The 14157-nt window shown below is 37.3% G+C and overlaps 1 protein-coding gene across 1 annotated transcript; it reads left to right on the top strand.

The window, feature by feature from the left end:
• Window positions 1–1773: 1773 nt before the first annotated feature.
• LOC138615432 (tumor necrosis factor receptor superfamily member 1A) lies at window positions 1774–13929 on the top strand. The gene is made up of 10 exons (XM_069689079.1): window positions 1774–2032; window positions 4798–4894; window positions 4999–5118; window positions 5620–5736; window positions 5836–5866; window positions 7169–7245; window positions 7854–8018; window positions 9967–10004; window positions 10181–10289; window positions 13252–13929. The coding sequence occupies exons 1-10, from the start codon at window positions 2018–2020 to the stop codon at window positions 13587–13589; spliced, it is 1107 nt and encodes a 368-aa protein (XP_069545180.1). The 5' UTR covers window positions 1774–2017; the 3' UTR covers window positions 13590–13929.
• The last annotated feature ends 228 nt before the right edge of the window (window positions 13930–14157 follow it).

Genomic DNA, 14157 nt, shown 5'->3' with positions numbered 1-14157 from the left:
ACCAAATGTCTCTTTTCCCAAAACCGAGATAGTGTTAAGGTGAAAACTACACTGAATTCAGATGAAAAGTGAATGTATGTAAATACATTTAACTAATGTGTCAGGATACACCCTCAGACACATTGTTTTAACAGCATTAATGAGCACATTAAGCAGGAGTTTTGTTTCTGTGCCTGTTGTTGTATTTTAATGTCTAAAATACAGTGGTTAAAATATACTTAAGTACTGTAGTCAAGTACAATTTTCAGATATTTGGACTGTACTTGCAAATGTCCATTTTATGCTATTTAATTGTTATATTCCACTACATTTCAAAGGGAGATATTGTACTTTCTACACCAATACATTTATCTGACAGCTTTAGTTACTTTTAAGATGAAGATTTGTTATGGTGGACAACATAACTGTATTTTGAAATACAACACAGTGCAAATATTAAAGAAGTAATTTCTAACCTTTTTGGCTTTGATATCCTATAAAAAGCAGTCTACAACTACAACAGCAACATGCTGCTTACACACTGATGCGTCAATATTAATAATCTAATGATGAGAGGAACAAAATCAGTACTTTTACTTTAATAATTCAGAAAATTTGTCCTGCTAATACTTCTGTACTCTTACAAAACAAGTTTTCAGGTAGGACTTTCACTTATAATGGTGAATTTTTCCACTGTTGTATTTGTACTTAAGGGATCTGACCACTTTTTCTGCCCAGTCTGAATATGTGCGGCTGCTGTCCTGGCAATGGTCACCCTTAAAAAAGAGTCTGCTAACCTGATTGGGATTTAAATAGAGTTTAAATAAAAGCAGTTTGCATGTGTAGTTACCTACTTACTTTACATTGAAATGTATTCACTGAAACAGTGCTGACTATGTTGATATTTTATAGATTTGTTTTGTAAAAACTTCTGCTTTTCAACCACATGGAGGCCTAAATAATGCCAGCAAAGGTGAAGAAAGTTTGACCTTTGTTCAAGTAATAGTGTCAATTTCCATCCTGCAGCCAGTCATCATTTTGTCAGCGATGTACCTCATGTCAGTACCTGATACCATGTCAGCATTCCCTTATATCAGATTCAAAATAAAAAAAATTACCTCATTAAAGTATTACTTATCTGTTCTTCAGGAAAGTCCAGAGATCAGTGCAGTTTGAGTGTGAGAAACATCAAATGAACAGAATTTAATAAAACAGGATTGGATGCTAAAAAAGAAGCTGACTACAGCTGATGTCACTTTTTTAAAGTTTACATATGGACTAAATAAGACAGCAAGTCATTAATTTATCCTGTTGTGACACATTCATACTTGGAAGGGATTGCGTATTATCAAGCACAAGGTATTTTTGAGTCTACTGTACTGTTACTGTTTGTTTCTCACTCTATCTCCACCTACAGTCTCATTTAAATTTACATTTTTTTCAGTTCTTATGAAGAAAAAAAAAAAGAATAGATTTACCGGCCCTCCCCTGACATGCACCACCACCAAATCCAACCCCTATGTCTGGTTCATGACTTAATCACATTTATGTCACTAGTCCTCCTGTCTGAATCACTGGAATTATGAGAACTGATCGGGCACAGGAACCTGTGTGGTGACGTTGACACCAACAGCAGTTCACAATTTGTGTGTGTGTGTGTGTGTGTGTGTGTGTGTGTGTGTGTGTGTGTGTGTGTGTGTGTGTGTGTGTGTGTGTGTGTGGGGGGGGGGTGTAATCTCACTGTGTTTCCTGTTTCTCGCACCACTTCTCTGAAGACTCCAAAGAACTGACAGCCTTGACCCACATACACACGAACACGTAAATATAGTTTTCCTTTAACAATTTATTTGAGTTAGGGTTAGTCAAAGGAAATCTACTGATGAGTTCAGGTCAGAATGCTTCATCCTGCCGGTGAACTTCGTAGGGTCCTCCTGGTGATAACTACTTAATCTGACTTTATTATATATTTTTTTCAAATGAGTTAAACTCGCTCACCTAAAGTTGGTTGTTTAACTTCCACACTGTCAGCTCTCCAAACATGGACTTTATGTTGGTAAGTAATCACATTTTTATGTTTACTTTTTTTTATGTCTTTTCAGTGATTTTTGATTTTTTTTTGTTTGTTTTATTGCTATAAGAAAGTGACCAAATAAATATACAGTATGTCTCAATGTTTTCAAGATAAGGTCTGTTAAAGGGTTTGTTTTTATTTTCAATGCCAATCATTTCTAAAGAACTTTTCCTTTATATATTGTAGAGTGACTGACACATTATTGTCATGACTGTCAGAAAGATTTACTCTATGTACATTCTCACGGTTGTGGTTTCAGTTTCTAAGAGTTATAATTAAAGCCCATCAAGTTACTTCTCATCAGTTGCTGCAAAGCATCAAAGTTTAGTGATGATGAGACAACATGATGTAATATGCGGATGAGTGAAGGTCTTTTTTATTTAAGTAATTCTCTGTCCTGGTCCTGCAGCTCTCGTAACAACAAAGTCAAAGATCAATAACTTAATACATTTACGAGTAATTATTTACATTAATGTTTAATGCACCAGTTATTCTCATTTAATTTGGAGAGTGGCTGCAATAGCTAAAAATACCCATCACAAGTTCCTCAAGTCCAAAGTGACGACCTCAAATGGTTTTGTTTGACCAACTGTCTCAACCGCAATAATATTTAGTTTTGCTATCATAAGAGACTAAAGAATCAGACAAATATTTACTTTTGAGAGATTAAAACATTGACTGGTTGACCATTTTTTTTTGCCATTATCAAAATACATTGTATTAATCCTCTGTTGATTGACGAATCGGCTAATCATCTCATTATTTAAACTCTAAAATGTAAATTGTATGTGTGTTCATGCCCAAAAGATACAATAATTTGCATCACAGTGATTTTAAGTTAGTCCTGGTTGAACTATTCCAAACATTACTTCTACTTAAGTAATTTTTAAGGAGTTAAATAAACACAATTTTGATAAAGGATTCTTAGACAGGCAGTGTTAGGATGCAGGCTTGCTTCTGTCCAACTGTATGAGGATGGAGAACCCTTCCATTGGTGAACTTGGAAGAATAGTCCTACAACCGGGTGTCGTTGGGTGTTTTGGTCAGTGCTGAGCCGCACTGTTTTGTGAACAATCCTGTTGTGTGTAGGGCTGCTTCAGGACGAATTTGAATGTTAAACAGCTCCTTCTTAAGGCTCTTATTTTGTGTAATGGTCTGCTCTCTGTCACTAACATCTTCTTTTCAAAGTGTTAACAACCCAACAAAAGGTCAAAAGTCTGGAACTTCCCACCAGTCATAACTAATCAGAATGAGAGGTGAAACGTCTTCAAGACAATTAAGGAAGTCCTATTTCCTTTGGATAACACATGTAGTATCTGTCTAAACAAAATTATCCATGCTGATCCATCTCTTTCCATAGATCCAATTAAGCTGTGATTTAAAGAGGAGCTGGGCTCACAAATTTCAGGAGTGTCTTGACAGTTAGCAACTGATCGAGTTCATTCCTCATAAATAGGCATCAGGATCCTGAAGTCTTTCATACTACACCACAATCTCATAAGTATTTGCTGGTGGATGTAACTGTGCACCTCAGACCCAAATGGCTAAAGTGTACTCCTCTTGGCTCAAAGGGAAGGTTTTATAAGATCTGGAACCTTTAAAGTGCTCAAAGTTGAACAAATCACTGTTGATGTGCATCATACAGTTTCCTTTTTTCACATAGCTTTTCTTTTATGTCGCCTCTACAGTTGTGTTTATGTATCAAGGTGGTGGCACAGGCTGGTTATAATCTGTGTGAATTGTTTCTATGCCAGTTGATAATCTGCAGTTTAGGTTCAAATATTTGCACAATAGATAGATAGATACATAGACAGACAGATAGACAGACAGACAGACAGACAGACAGACAGACAGACAGACAGACAGACAGACAGACAGACAGACAGATAGATAGATAGATAGATAGATAGATAGATAGATAGATAGATAGATAGATAGATAGATAGATAGATAGATAGATAGATAGATAGATAGATAGATAGATAGATAGATAGATAGATAGATAGATAGATAGATAGATAATTGATCCTGAAAGGGGAATTTTTTTTTCGCTACAGCAGCACGTAAAGATACAGGTAAATCAATAAAAATGACAATAAAAATAGAGGTAGTAAAAATATAAAATATAAAAAAATGTAGAAATGCACAGTATATACAAATAAAATAGAATAATATTAAATTAAACAACAGTGCAACAAATTAAACAAACAAACAAACAACAGATTTGGCCAGTGGGGAACTATTGTACAGTCTGATTGCAGTGGGCAGGAATGATCTCTTGTATCTGTCCTTGTGACAGTGGAGCTGGAGGAATCTTTTGGACAAAGTGCTCCGCTGTCCCTGCAGTAGGTGGTGAAGATGGTGGGCAGGATTATCCAATACGGATAAGAGTTTGTTCGGTGTCCTCCTCTCCACCAACTTTTCCAGACTGTCCAGTTTGCAGCCAGTTATGGATCTGAAAACTGGACAGTCTGGAAAAGGTGGTGGAGAGGACAACACTGAACAAACTCGTATCAATGCTGTACATATTTAATAAACTGAGGACTTGCTTGAAGTCAAAGGGGTACGAAAATTAAAAAGCAAAAGTTTCCCTGTGCAGTGACTTGATGAGTGGTATTACACCACGTTTCCACTACTGCTGTACTTTGCTGTGGCAGCTGTAGCGTCAGAACATCAGTCTTGTCGATGTGTTGAGCGTCGTCCTCGGCACAGTACCTCAGATCATCAAATTTACAATTTTGTTTCAGGGTTTCCTGCTGATAGTTGCCCTCATTTCCATTGGGCAGGGTGACATCGAGGGGGCAGAACAAACCACTGGTTCAAGTCAGATAAAGTGCCTAGCTGGTAAGTTATAACAAGGAACAGGATGCAACACTGGCCTTGTTTTGCACAGTTTATTGTGGAACTGTCAACTCATTACCTTTCTCCTTTTCTCCACTTCTTCCGAGGAAACTATTGTGAGCATAAGAGTCCAACTGGAAATTGCACGTGTACAACATGTGGTGACGGCACATTCACAGACAGAGAAAACACTGCATCGAAGTGTTCAAGATGCCGATCATGTTTACGTAAGTGTCAGATACCATAACTGGTACACATTTCTGTGATGTTGTGTAAGCCTTTGAAGCTAAATCTGACCAAAATAATAGATGAAAATGACATTTTCTGGTTATTTAAATATAGAAAATGTGATGTTCTCAATGGCAATTGCTGTCATCAACATCTTTTCATGATTGTCACATTGTTGTGACAATATCTTACCTCTGTTGAGCCATTCTGATGAAGTGTGACGAAGAGGATGAAATAAATCTGTTTAGGATGGGAAATCTGGGAAAGGTCAGACTAGAGATTAGAGGCTTTGTTGCATAAATTCAGTCAGCATTTGAATCCATATGTATTTCCATTTCAACACCAGGTTAACTTGTCACTGATCTTGTCCTGAAATGAGTTAAATACGGAAGCAATGTGAAAACTAATCCCTTTTTTTCAACTTTATTAATTCCTGTGGCCATGTTTGCAGGACTGTATGTAAATGAGACAGAAACACTATGTTTTGTTTTTTTCTCCAGCTAATGAGAAAATTAAAAAGGACTGCACCATTTCTACTAATAGAGAATGTGAGTGTAAGGACGGATACTACTTTTCAAAAAGTTATAATTCATGCTGGAAATGCCCCTCTTGTGAAGGTAAGTTAAAGGGAGTTACAGAAAGTTGATTGGAATTCACAGTAGCTGTAATAATTTGTGTTCTGGATTATTTAAAAAAAAATTAAATATTTCTTTTAGAGACTGACGACAAAAGGAATATCGATGAAAGGTGGGAGATCTTACAATGTGACACACAATAACACATCAGTATTTTAGATTTTTATGTTTGTGTGGTTTTGATGTTTGTTTTTTGTTATTTATAGCTCTCCATATACAAATATATACCCTATAACAGCAAAATATATACACAAATTATTCAAATTTCAGTCATAGTAATGAGTGTGTGTGCATTGCTTTTGTGTGTAATCTGTGATATTTACTTGACAAAGTCTGACAAAAATCTCAATTTTTCAATTGATTGATAAATCGATTGATAGAAGATTAATCTGCTACAATTGATAATTGATAGTTTCAATGGTTTAAGCAAGACAGACGTATTAAGTCTGACTTCTCAAATGCTACAATTTGGTTCTTTGAAGTCTTTTATATTGCTTTAAATTTATTTTCTGTGGGGTTCTCAGAGACATTTTAGAGCTAAACAAAGCACACAGCTCTTTTCAATTTTATCTGCACTTTTGATCCAAAATGTTTTTCTGTGGTTGAATCGAGCAGTCTATGATTTCAGCAGGGCATGTTGTCTTCTTGTTAAAGTGGAGGAAACCTCTGCGAATTCGCTTCTGTTGCGAATTTTCAAATAATTGTTTTTACAAGTCTTTGAGACACTCAGTTCCTGTGGTTTTACTGAGGCCCCACACTACCTGTGGTGAACAAGTGTCGCTGCAGATGATAAAAGTCTCAACATACAGGCGGGTTATAAAATGTGTTCAACTGTTTATCTGAAACTAGGATGGAACTTCAGCTGTTTGAGTTCAACAAATCAATTGGAAACCTCACAATCTGCCCTCTCTCTGCAATTATCCTTCCACGACAGCTCAGTTGGGCAAACGCAAAGAGGGAATTTTATTCTCAAGACTAACGTTTGAAGATATCCACTTGATTTGACTAATTCTGATAGTTAAACTCTCATATTAGCTCCAGATAAACTTTGAACTGTATTTTTACACAGAGAAAGTGATAGATTTGGGCCCAGTCCCATTTCCCATCCTGTGGCCCTATCCATCGTTTAGGAGTGCCCTCTACTGGGGAGTGGCCCTTCAGAACGGAGCTAGAAGGTGTAGGGTTTATAATCTTAAACTAAGGAAATGGGACACCACAATTGGGCCTTAGTCTCCATAACCTACACTGAAAGTTCATTATAGGGATCTTGTAATGGCCAGTATGAGCAAGATGAATGATGACAGCGAGCACGAAGTGTTTCAGTGCTCATATGGGTGCTTGACTGTCCGTTAATATAGTTATAGATATGTTGTCACATTCCACTATTGTCTACATTGGTCTCTCCCCTTTTCAGGAAGAACTGTCCAAAATACCAAGATTGCAAGACGGAATACACAACTACTCCCACAACTCAATCACCAACGGGGGCAAGTAAGTGAACCCTTCAGAATTATCTGTATTTCTGGAGGAACTTGTCTCCAAATATGGTTGGAAGTTACAAATACCAAGAAACACAATCTGCTAATAACAAACAAATCATTGGATTGTTAATTGATTATTGTTCCTGTCCATAGTGAATACATCTTTCAACATTCACAGTGTAGGTTAGAAAAAAAATCCTTATTATCTGGGACTGCTCGCCATCATTGGATTTTATTCATATGTTTCACGGGATAACATGAGGTTGGCTATTCTGAAACTGAAGTTGAGTGATGCAGCAGGAGTATGACTTTAAACATTAAAGTAAATCTACTGTAAAAATGACTGAACAAAGCAAACTCAGCAAAGATACTGTGGATTGACCTCAATAGAGCTTTGTGCACCAGACAACCCAACAATATAAATGGTTTTGTAGTTTAGTTTTGACTCGTGTCCAAATTTACTTTACACTCACGTTAGCTCTGGATATTTGAAGTTTAAATTAAATAACTTTTCCCTCTTTTTGTGTCGTCTGCTGGGAATACTATTCAGGTCATCTTCACTATGTTATAACTGATGACCGGTGGAGTTACGCCCGTGTTTCTTTGTGTCTACTGCAGACAACCAAACGGTCTGGCTTTTTCTCGTGGTGGTTGTGGGGGCACTTCTGTGGGTGTTTTGGCTCCTGCTGCTCTTCAAGTACCTGCTCAAAAATCCACCCAGTTGTCCCTGCTGGAGTGCAAACAAAGATTTAGAGTTGACTGCTCAGGACCCCAAATTAAACGGTAACAAGTGCAAGAATGTAATTGAGTATTCATTCAAGTCCTGTACATAAAAGCAATTTTTGTGGTACTCAGACTTTATTCAAATACTTTACATGTATGCAACTTATTGATCACCTTCACTAAATTTAAGAGTCCAGTTAAAAGTTACTGTAAAGATTAATTTTGTCTGTACGAAACATATAACACTAGTAAATACGACCAATGACATAGGGCCTGATTGCGTGTTCCTTCGAAAAGTTAGCAAAAAAGTGTTGCACCTGTTTTGCGGGTGATTTACTAAGAGTAATTGCGTCATTGAAATCAGGTGCAAATTAAATGAGGGGTTTGTGTGTGATAAAGTGATTCCAGCAATGGAAAACAGAGCGACCGCAAAAGGAAAAAGAAAATCTGATCCCATTGAAATTAAGAAATATAAATATAACAAGAACAAAACGCCAGAACGGAGATTATCAGCAAGAAAGTCAAACTGTGGGAAAACAGAAAGGTGAAAAAAAAAAAAAGGCTTAATAATAAAACGTCGGCCATAAAGCAGGAGGGACGGTGGATGAGATCCTCTAACAAACACCGACCAGCAGGGCCAGCTCTTTCTGTGATGAGCAGGTGACTTTTCATTCAGTGCCTCGCGAGTGTTCGTGAACCTGATGAAGCTACCTGTGAATTCTGCGGGACACATTCAGGACTTGTGACAGCACACCTGAATAACGGGACTGGGTGGGATATCCAAGCAGCGTTATGCTGGAATGATCCAGACGCAGGACAATGCTGAGTCGTAAGAAGTTTTTTAATTGCTGGTATTTAATGGCTCCTACTTGTTGTTGGCTGTCAATCATCATTCAGTTCATTCAATAACTCAGAAGTGTCATCACTGGACAAACGATATATCTGAATAATCTTTCTCTCTGACGTCTCAAAAATGTTTCCACGGGTGTAAAACCACGTTCTCTACGTATCTTTAGTTTCCCTGCGTCTCCTTCTCACCACAATAATAAGAGCAGCCGTCTCTCCAGATTTGCGCATCTGATTAGCACGTTCCTTTCAGTCGTACTAAAATACACAAGTAATCACTTCTGTTTCTACTTTCAGGTTTAGTAAATATCTTTACGGGTGCTAAATTGTTCTATTTGCATGTTCCCTCCCAGTATGTTGCACCTTCAAGCAGAAACGTCCAATATTACATATGCATGAAGGCAAACACGCAAAATGGACAACGTGTGTTAAATTGCACATTTGAAAGACGCAATCCTCACTGCACGTCGTTAGTAAATCTACTAGGACATTTTTTTTGCGGGTGGTGTGGAGTTTGCGCATGATTTTACATACACAAACCTTTAGTAAATCAGGCCCTAAGTGTATTAAACGACCCACTAGTATAGAAAATAGAACTAATTACAACTTTAGAATGCATTAATACATTAATGTATCTGTTATAATAATCCAATATTATGGTATATACTAATTCAACCAGGAGCCTTTCTGCGCTCATATGAATACTTTTGACATTTAAGATATTTTTCTGTTAAACTGATTTCACTCCTTACTAGGATAACATTTGAATGCAGGACTTTTTCTTTTGTAATATTGCTATTTTTTCTTCATTAAGGAAACAGAGTACTTCCACCACTGTCCACGGTAACATGAATACATGCTTTACATACTGTCACTCAGTGGTTCAGTGGTTATACCCTGGAGACATTCACACTATTTTCTTTTGGCTAATTAAATAAAATGCATTAATTTTTCTGGACTTTATGCTGTAACACAGCATAACCAAACATAAACTGTCATGTATGATTCCTTTCACAATAAATGTACCTGTATAATTAAAGCAAGCCTCAGTTTTACAGACTTTTAAGTTCATTTATTTTTTTGTTTTTCAATGTACCTTCTCAAATGAATGTCACTCATAAAGCAAGAAGCTTCCTGATGACATCTGCTTTCCTCCTAACAGAACAATGCAGTCATCAAGGCGGCGGCACGACTACGCAGGTTTGTGCTCAGTTTCATGAACTTTGTGATCTTTTCACATTAGCAGTACTGTAGGGGGACAGTGAGAGGGCCAAGTAAAAAAAACAAACAAACACATGAAGGTCATTAAGAGCAAAGGTGAAATGTTGAAAAAAAAAATTTTTTTTTACCTTCTTTTTTTAATTTGTTCTTTCAAGATAAGTAACATTTCTGAGGAAACTCCAATGATGTCCCCCAGTCAGAGTGCAGTTCGTCCAGAGCATCCAGCCCACATCAGTCTTCTACTGCCAAACAGTGACAACATAGGTAAGTTTCAGTATTTGATGCCCAGCTGCAAGGTGCTGCTTGTGACTTGTTTGGACTTTAATATAGCCTTCTAGTTTTCCTGTTTTTTTTTCTTCCATCACCAGTGCAGGTGGTATATCGCTAATAAATACGAACTAATGACACATTTCATTTCCCAAAGCATTTCAGGAGACGATAGACAAAAAACTCATGACATACATATCAATACATAACAACACATAACAATACTGTGAATACAGCCAGAGGACGTTTCCATAAAAAAAAAATTTCCAATGTTTTCCACGTGACCACATGTTTGACACATGTTTACTACATGTTGCAAAATATGATAACATGGGGAAAATCTGTGGAAAGGTTTTCACAGGGGATCTACATGGGCTTCACACATTACACCATGAACGTGTTTTAAAATCACATGGTTCACATGTGCACAATACCGTGTCATGTGATCACATGTGTTTTTGCACGTGAAATTCGTGTGCTCTTTCTTTATATAATAGAAAAATAAAACTATGCCTCAAAGAAAACTCATTATTATCATGGCCTCTTCTGAATAAAGTCTTAATGAAATCATCACCCAACCAGTTTTTCTATGTGAAGCCAGGCTCATATTTTGCCTCTTCAAAGTAAGAAACAAATTCCTTACCAGCTACATTTGTAAATCTGCCTGAAATAGATTCAAGGCAAGGCTTTTGTTGAGTTTTTTATGAAACTACATTTTTGAAGTGGGCTGGAACTGGACCAGAAGTAAAGAGAGGGGGCAAAATACCTTACAGGCTCACTTAAAATGTAACAGGAAGAGTGAAGAATCAAAGATCTCAGCAGGCCTGTTTCGACAGATTAGAAACAAGTAACACAAAGACACTATATTATAAAGATATGATATATAATGTCAACATGTCAGAGAGAGAGAGATAAATCACACTTAAAGATCCCAAAAGGGATGTTGTCACAAGAAATTATCATGTGCAAAAAGTGGGCCAAAAGTCACAGCAGGGTTCAGAGTCAATAGAGATCAGATAAAATGGTTCCATGGAAAAGTACACTCAACAGTCTGAGGTCACACCTGAAACCTGTTGGTTATTTGGGGTTAAAAAAAAAAAGAAGATCAAAACAATGCTACTGTCCCAAGCTCAAGATAAAACACCATGAATACAATAACATGTTTTTTCCCTGTGAATAACTATCTAACAAAGTTGCTGCTGCAAAGCTTCAAATTCAGATTTGTTTTAATTCAAGCATGAGATAAAACTCTGTGATAGCTGTGATGTAAGACAGCGTTATGAGAGAAGCTGAAGAAGTTCTGTGTGACGATGCATTATGAACTCTTTCCTCTCATGTTTAATTTTCTTGGGCTTCATGTGAGATAAGACTTAAATCTTTGCAGTAGTTCAACACATTAGCTACAGGATGTGAGAGGCTTGATGCAGACGCAGAGAGATTAGTTGAAAGGTGAACAGCGGTGGCGGAGGAATAACATACACATTTGTGTGACACATGATTAGATAGATAGTTTGTCACCATCTACTCCAGAGTAAACTACTTCTGTTGGCAATTTAGATCTTTTTTTTATATTAATTGACTGACAATTTGTAGATAAAGTCTGATCCAAGCAGCACAAATTTATATTTCGATCACCCTTTATCAATACATTACTGCAGATGTTCTCTGAGATGTTGTATATAAAACTAAAAGAAATGAGTCTGGTTTTAAATCAAAATTTCAAACAAACTACAAATGCAGCACCAACGGTCAAGCAGCATTATTTGTATTTGAGATATTTTAAAGTACTCTCTTAGTATCACCTGTAAAGGATCTAGTGTCTTGCTCGAGGATAATTCAGTTGAGTGAATACTTGCGTAGACAATGATTTGTGTAGACCGAGCTTTTCTGGTTAAAAAGTAGCATCACCAGTCATTACCCCAGTCCTGCCCAATGTCCTACTTAAATTTAAAAAAAATTCATGACTATTGTTGTGGTGCACCATCTGAAGTCACAGTGTTTCCACCTTTTCATCTCTGCCTGTGCAACAGCTATCACCAATCAGCCGTGTGTGCGGAGGTGGAAGCTGGGAAACAGGACGCCTTTACTTTTTGTCATCAGTCAGCAAGTTGACATTAGGGGAAATGACAAATCAGATAGTGAAAGCATGTCCCTGTTGCTGATTTGCACCCTTCTACATCAAATTTGATCTCCTTTGAAATCATCATCAACATCCACTTTACTTTTTTGTTTTATGTATCTTTCCATAATTTTATAAATTTCTTACATTTAAAAATACTTAAATGTCTTCAACAGTCATGATGTCAAAGTTTAAATCTGTTGTTATTCAGCCTGATACAGCCCCATGTCAATTTGCAAACTCATTTAAGTCCCTCATTTGAGGTTTTAGAACAACTTTTACTGACACATTTTCTGTCATTAGTAATGCCATGTTGTGTCTGCCATTCATGGCTCAGCTGAAAACACCCTAGTTGTCAAAGTGCTGATGGCCTTGGAGTGAGGATTATGTTCTCTATTCCTTTTTGTAAAGATGTATGTTGGGGAATTTACACATCAAAACCACCCTGCATTCAAGTTACATAATACTACGTGTTTCCCTTTGCACTGCTCTGGCTGCCAAATGTTTGTCTTATTTATGCAGAGTAAGACTGATTTTCTGTGTAATACACCAGTGTTGATATCCTTCCATGGTCTGCTCATATTCCTGCACACCTATTCTGGATGACCTTTTCTTAAATTTAAATCTGGGATTGCAGTTGGCTAAAGTATAACATTATGCCGGACATCGAATCATAAAATGAATTCATAAGACATTTAAATGAAAAAAGATTTATCTTAATGTTGTTTAATAGTAGCACAATGGATAGAGAACAGTCCCTTGCAGGTGAGCTTTTCCAACAACAGTTTCTGTTTTTGCATGTACAGTGTCCTCAGATTGTCTGTGACTCTCTCCTTCCAGCTGCCAGACAAGCCGAACATTCAGGTCACTGGCCGGCTATCATCCTCTACGCCATCATCAAGGAGGTGCCCCTGCGTAGGTGGAAGGAGTTCTTGCGTCTCCTCTCGGTGCCTGACCAGCAGATGGAGCGAGTGGACCTGGAGGCCGGTTTGGGCCTGGGCTCCATGGAGAGGCAGTACCAGATGCTGAGGCTGTGGAGCCAGCGCTCCTCTGCGGGCCTGAACGATGTTTTCTCCGCCTTACACTACATGGATTTATCCGGCTGTGCCCAGCTGCTGCAGGAAAGCCTGGAGAAGCTGCAGTGGAGGCCCGAGCCAAAGCAAGGTTTCACAGCCTGAAGGACTGACTGTGGTTTGACTGGGGCAATGCAGGACACCTGAGGTTGTACGTAGAGACACAAGTATGATACAGTTCATGATACAATTGGAAACAACAATGCTTAAACTGTAAACATCAGTGCACAATATGAGACACTTCAATTTCCTCTAAAGGACATTACTAACAGTAGTTGCTACAGTACAACCAGAGAAAACTGCAATAATATCATAAATGACCCGTACTGAGTATTGCAGATGTAGATTACAGTATAAGAGGTAAATGGCATTATGAAGTACCATGAGACGTCACACCACAATCTGAATATTTATTTTGATAATTTAACATCATAAAATGCACTGCAGAGAAGTGTATATGTCTTTCATTTATTTATATATATATATATATATACACACATATAAAAAAACATGAAATAAAATAAAGCTCAACCCAATAAAGAATTTAACTTTATTTTACATTCAGACTAACACTTAAAATGAAGCATGTACATTTAGAAAATAGTGTCAGCTGCAGAACTAGAGCTTGGATCGGCAAATGGCTTTGGCAAATGTGTGTGGTAAACTCAACCGC

This window comes from Brachyistius frenatus, unplaced genomic scaffold (assembly GCF_029030835.1).
Source record: "Brachyistius frenatus isolate BFR_SWC_R1_liver_20210118 unplaced genomic scaffold, ASM2903083v1 Contig_6, whole genome shotgun sequence".
NCBI classification, from domain to species: domain Eukaryota; kingdom Metazoa; phylum Chordata; class Actinopteri; family Embiotocidae; genus Brachyistius; species Brachyistius frenatus.
This window is presented reverse-complemented; position numbering and strand designations above follow the sequence as displayed.

Coding starts and splice junctions, on each gene's coding strand:
- LOC138615432 (XM_069689079.1), top strand. Junction 10,005..10,180: donor GCGGCGGCACGACTACGCAG/GTTTGTGCTCAG, acceptor TGTTCTTTCAAG/ATAAGTAACATTTCTGAGGA. Junction 10,290..13,251: donor GCCAAACAGTGACAACATAG/GTAAGTTTCAGT, acceptor CTCTCCTTCCAG/CTGCCAGACAAGCCGAACAT.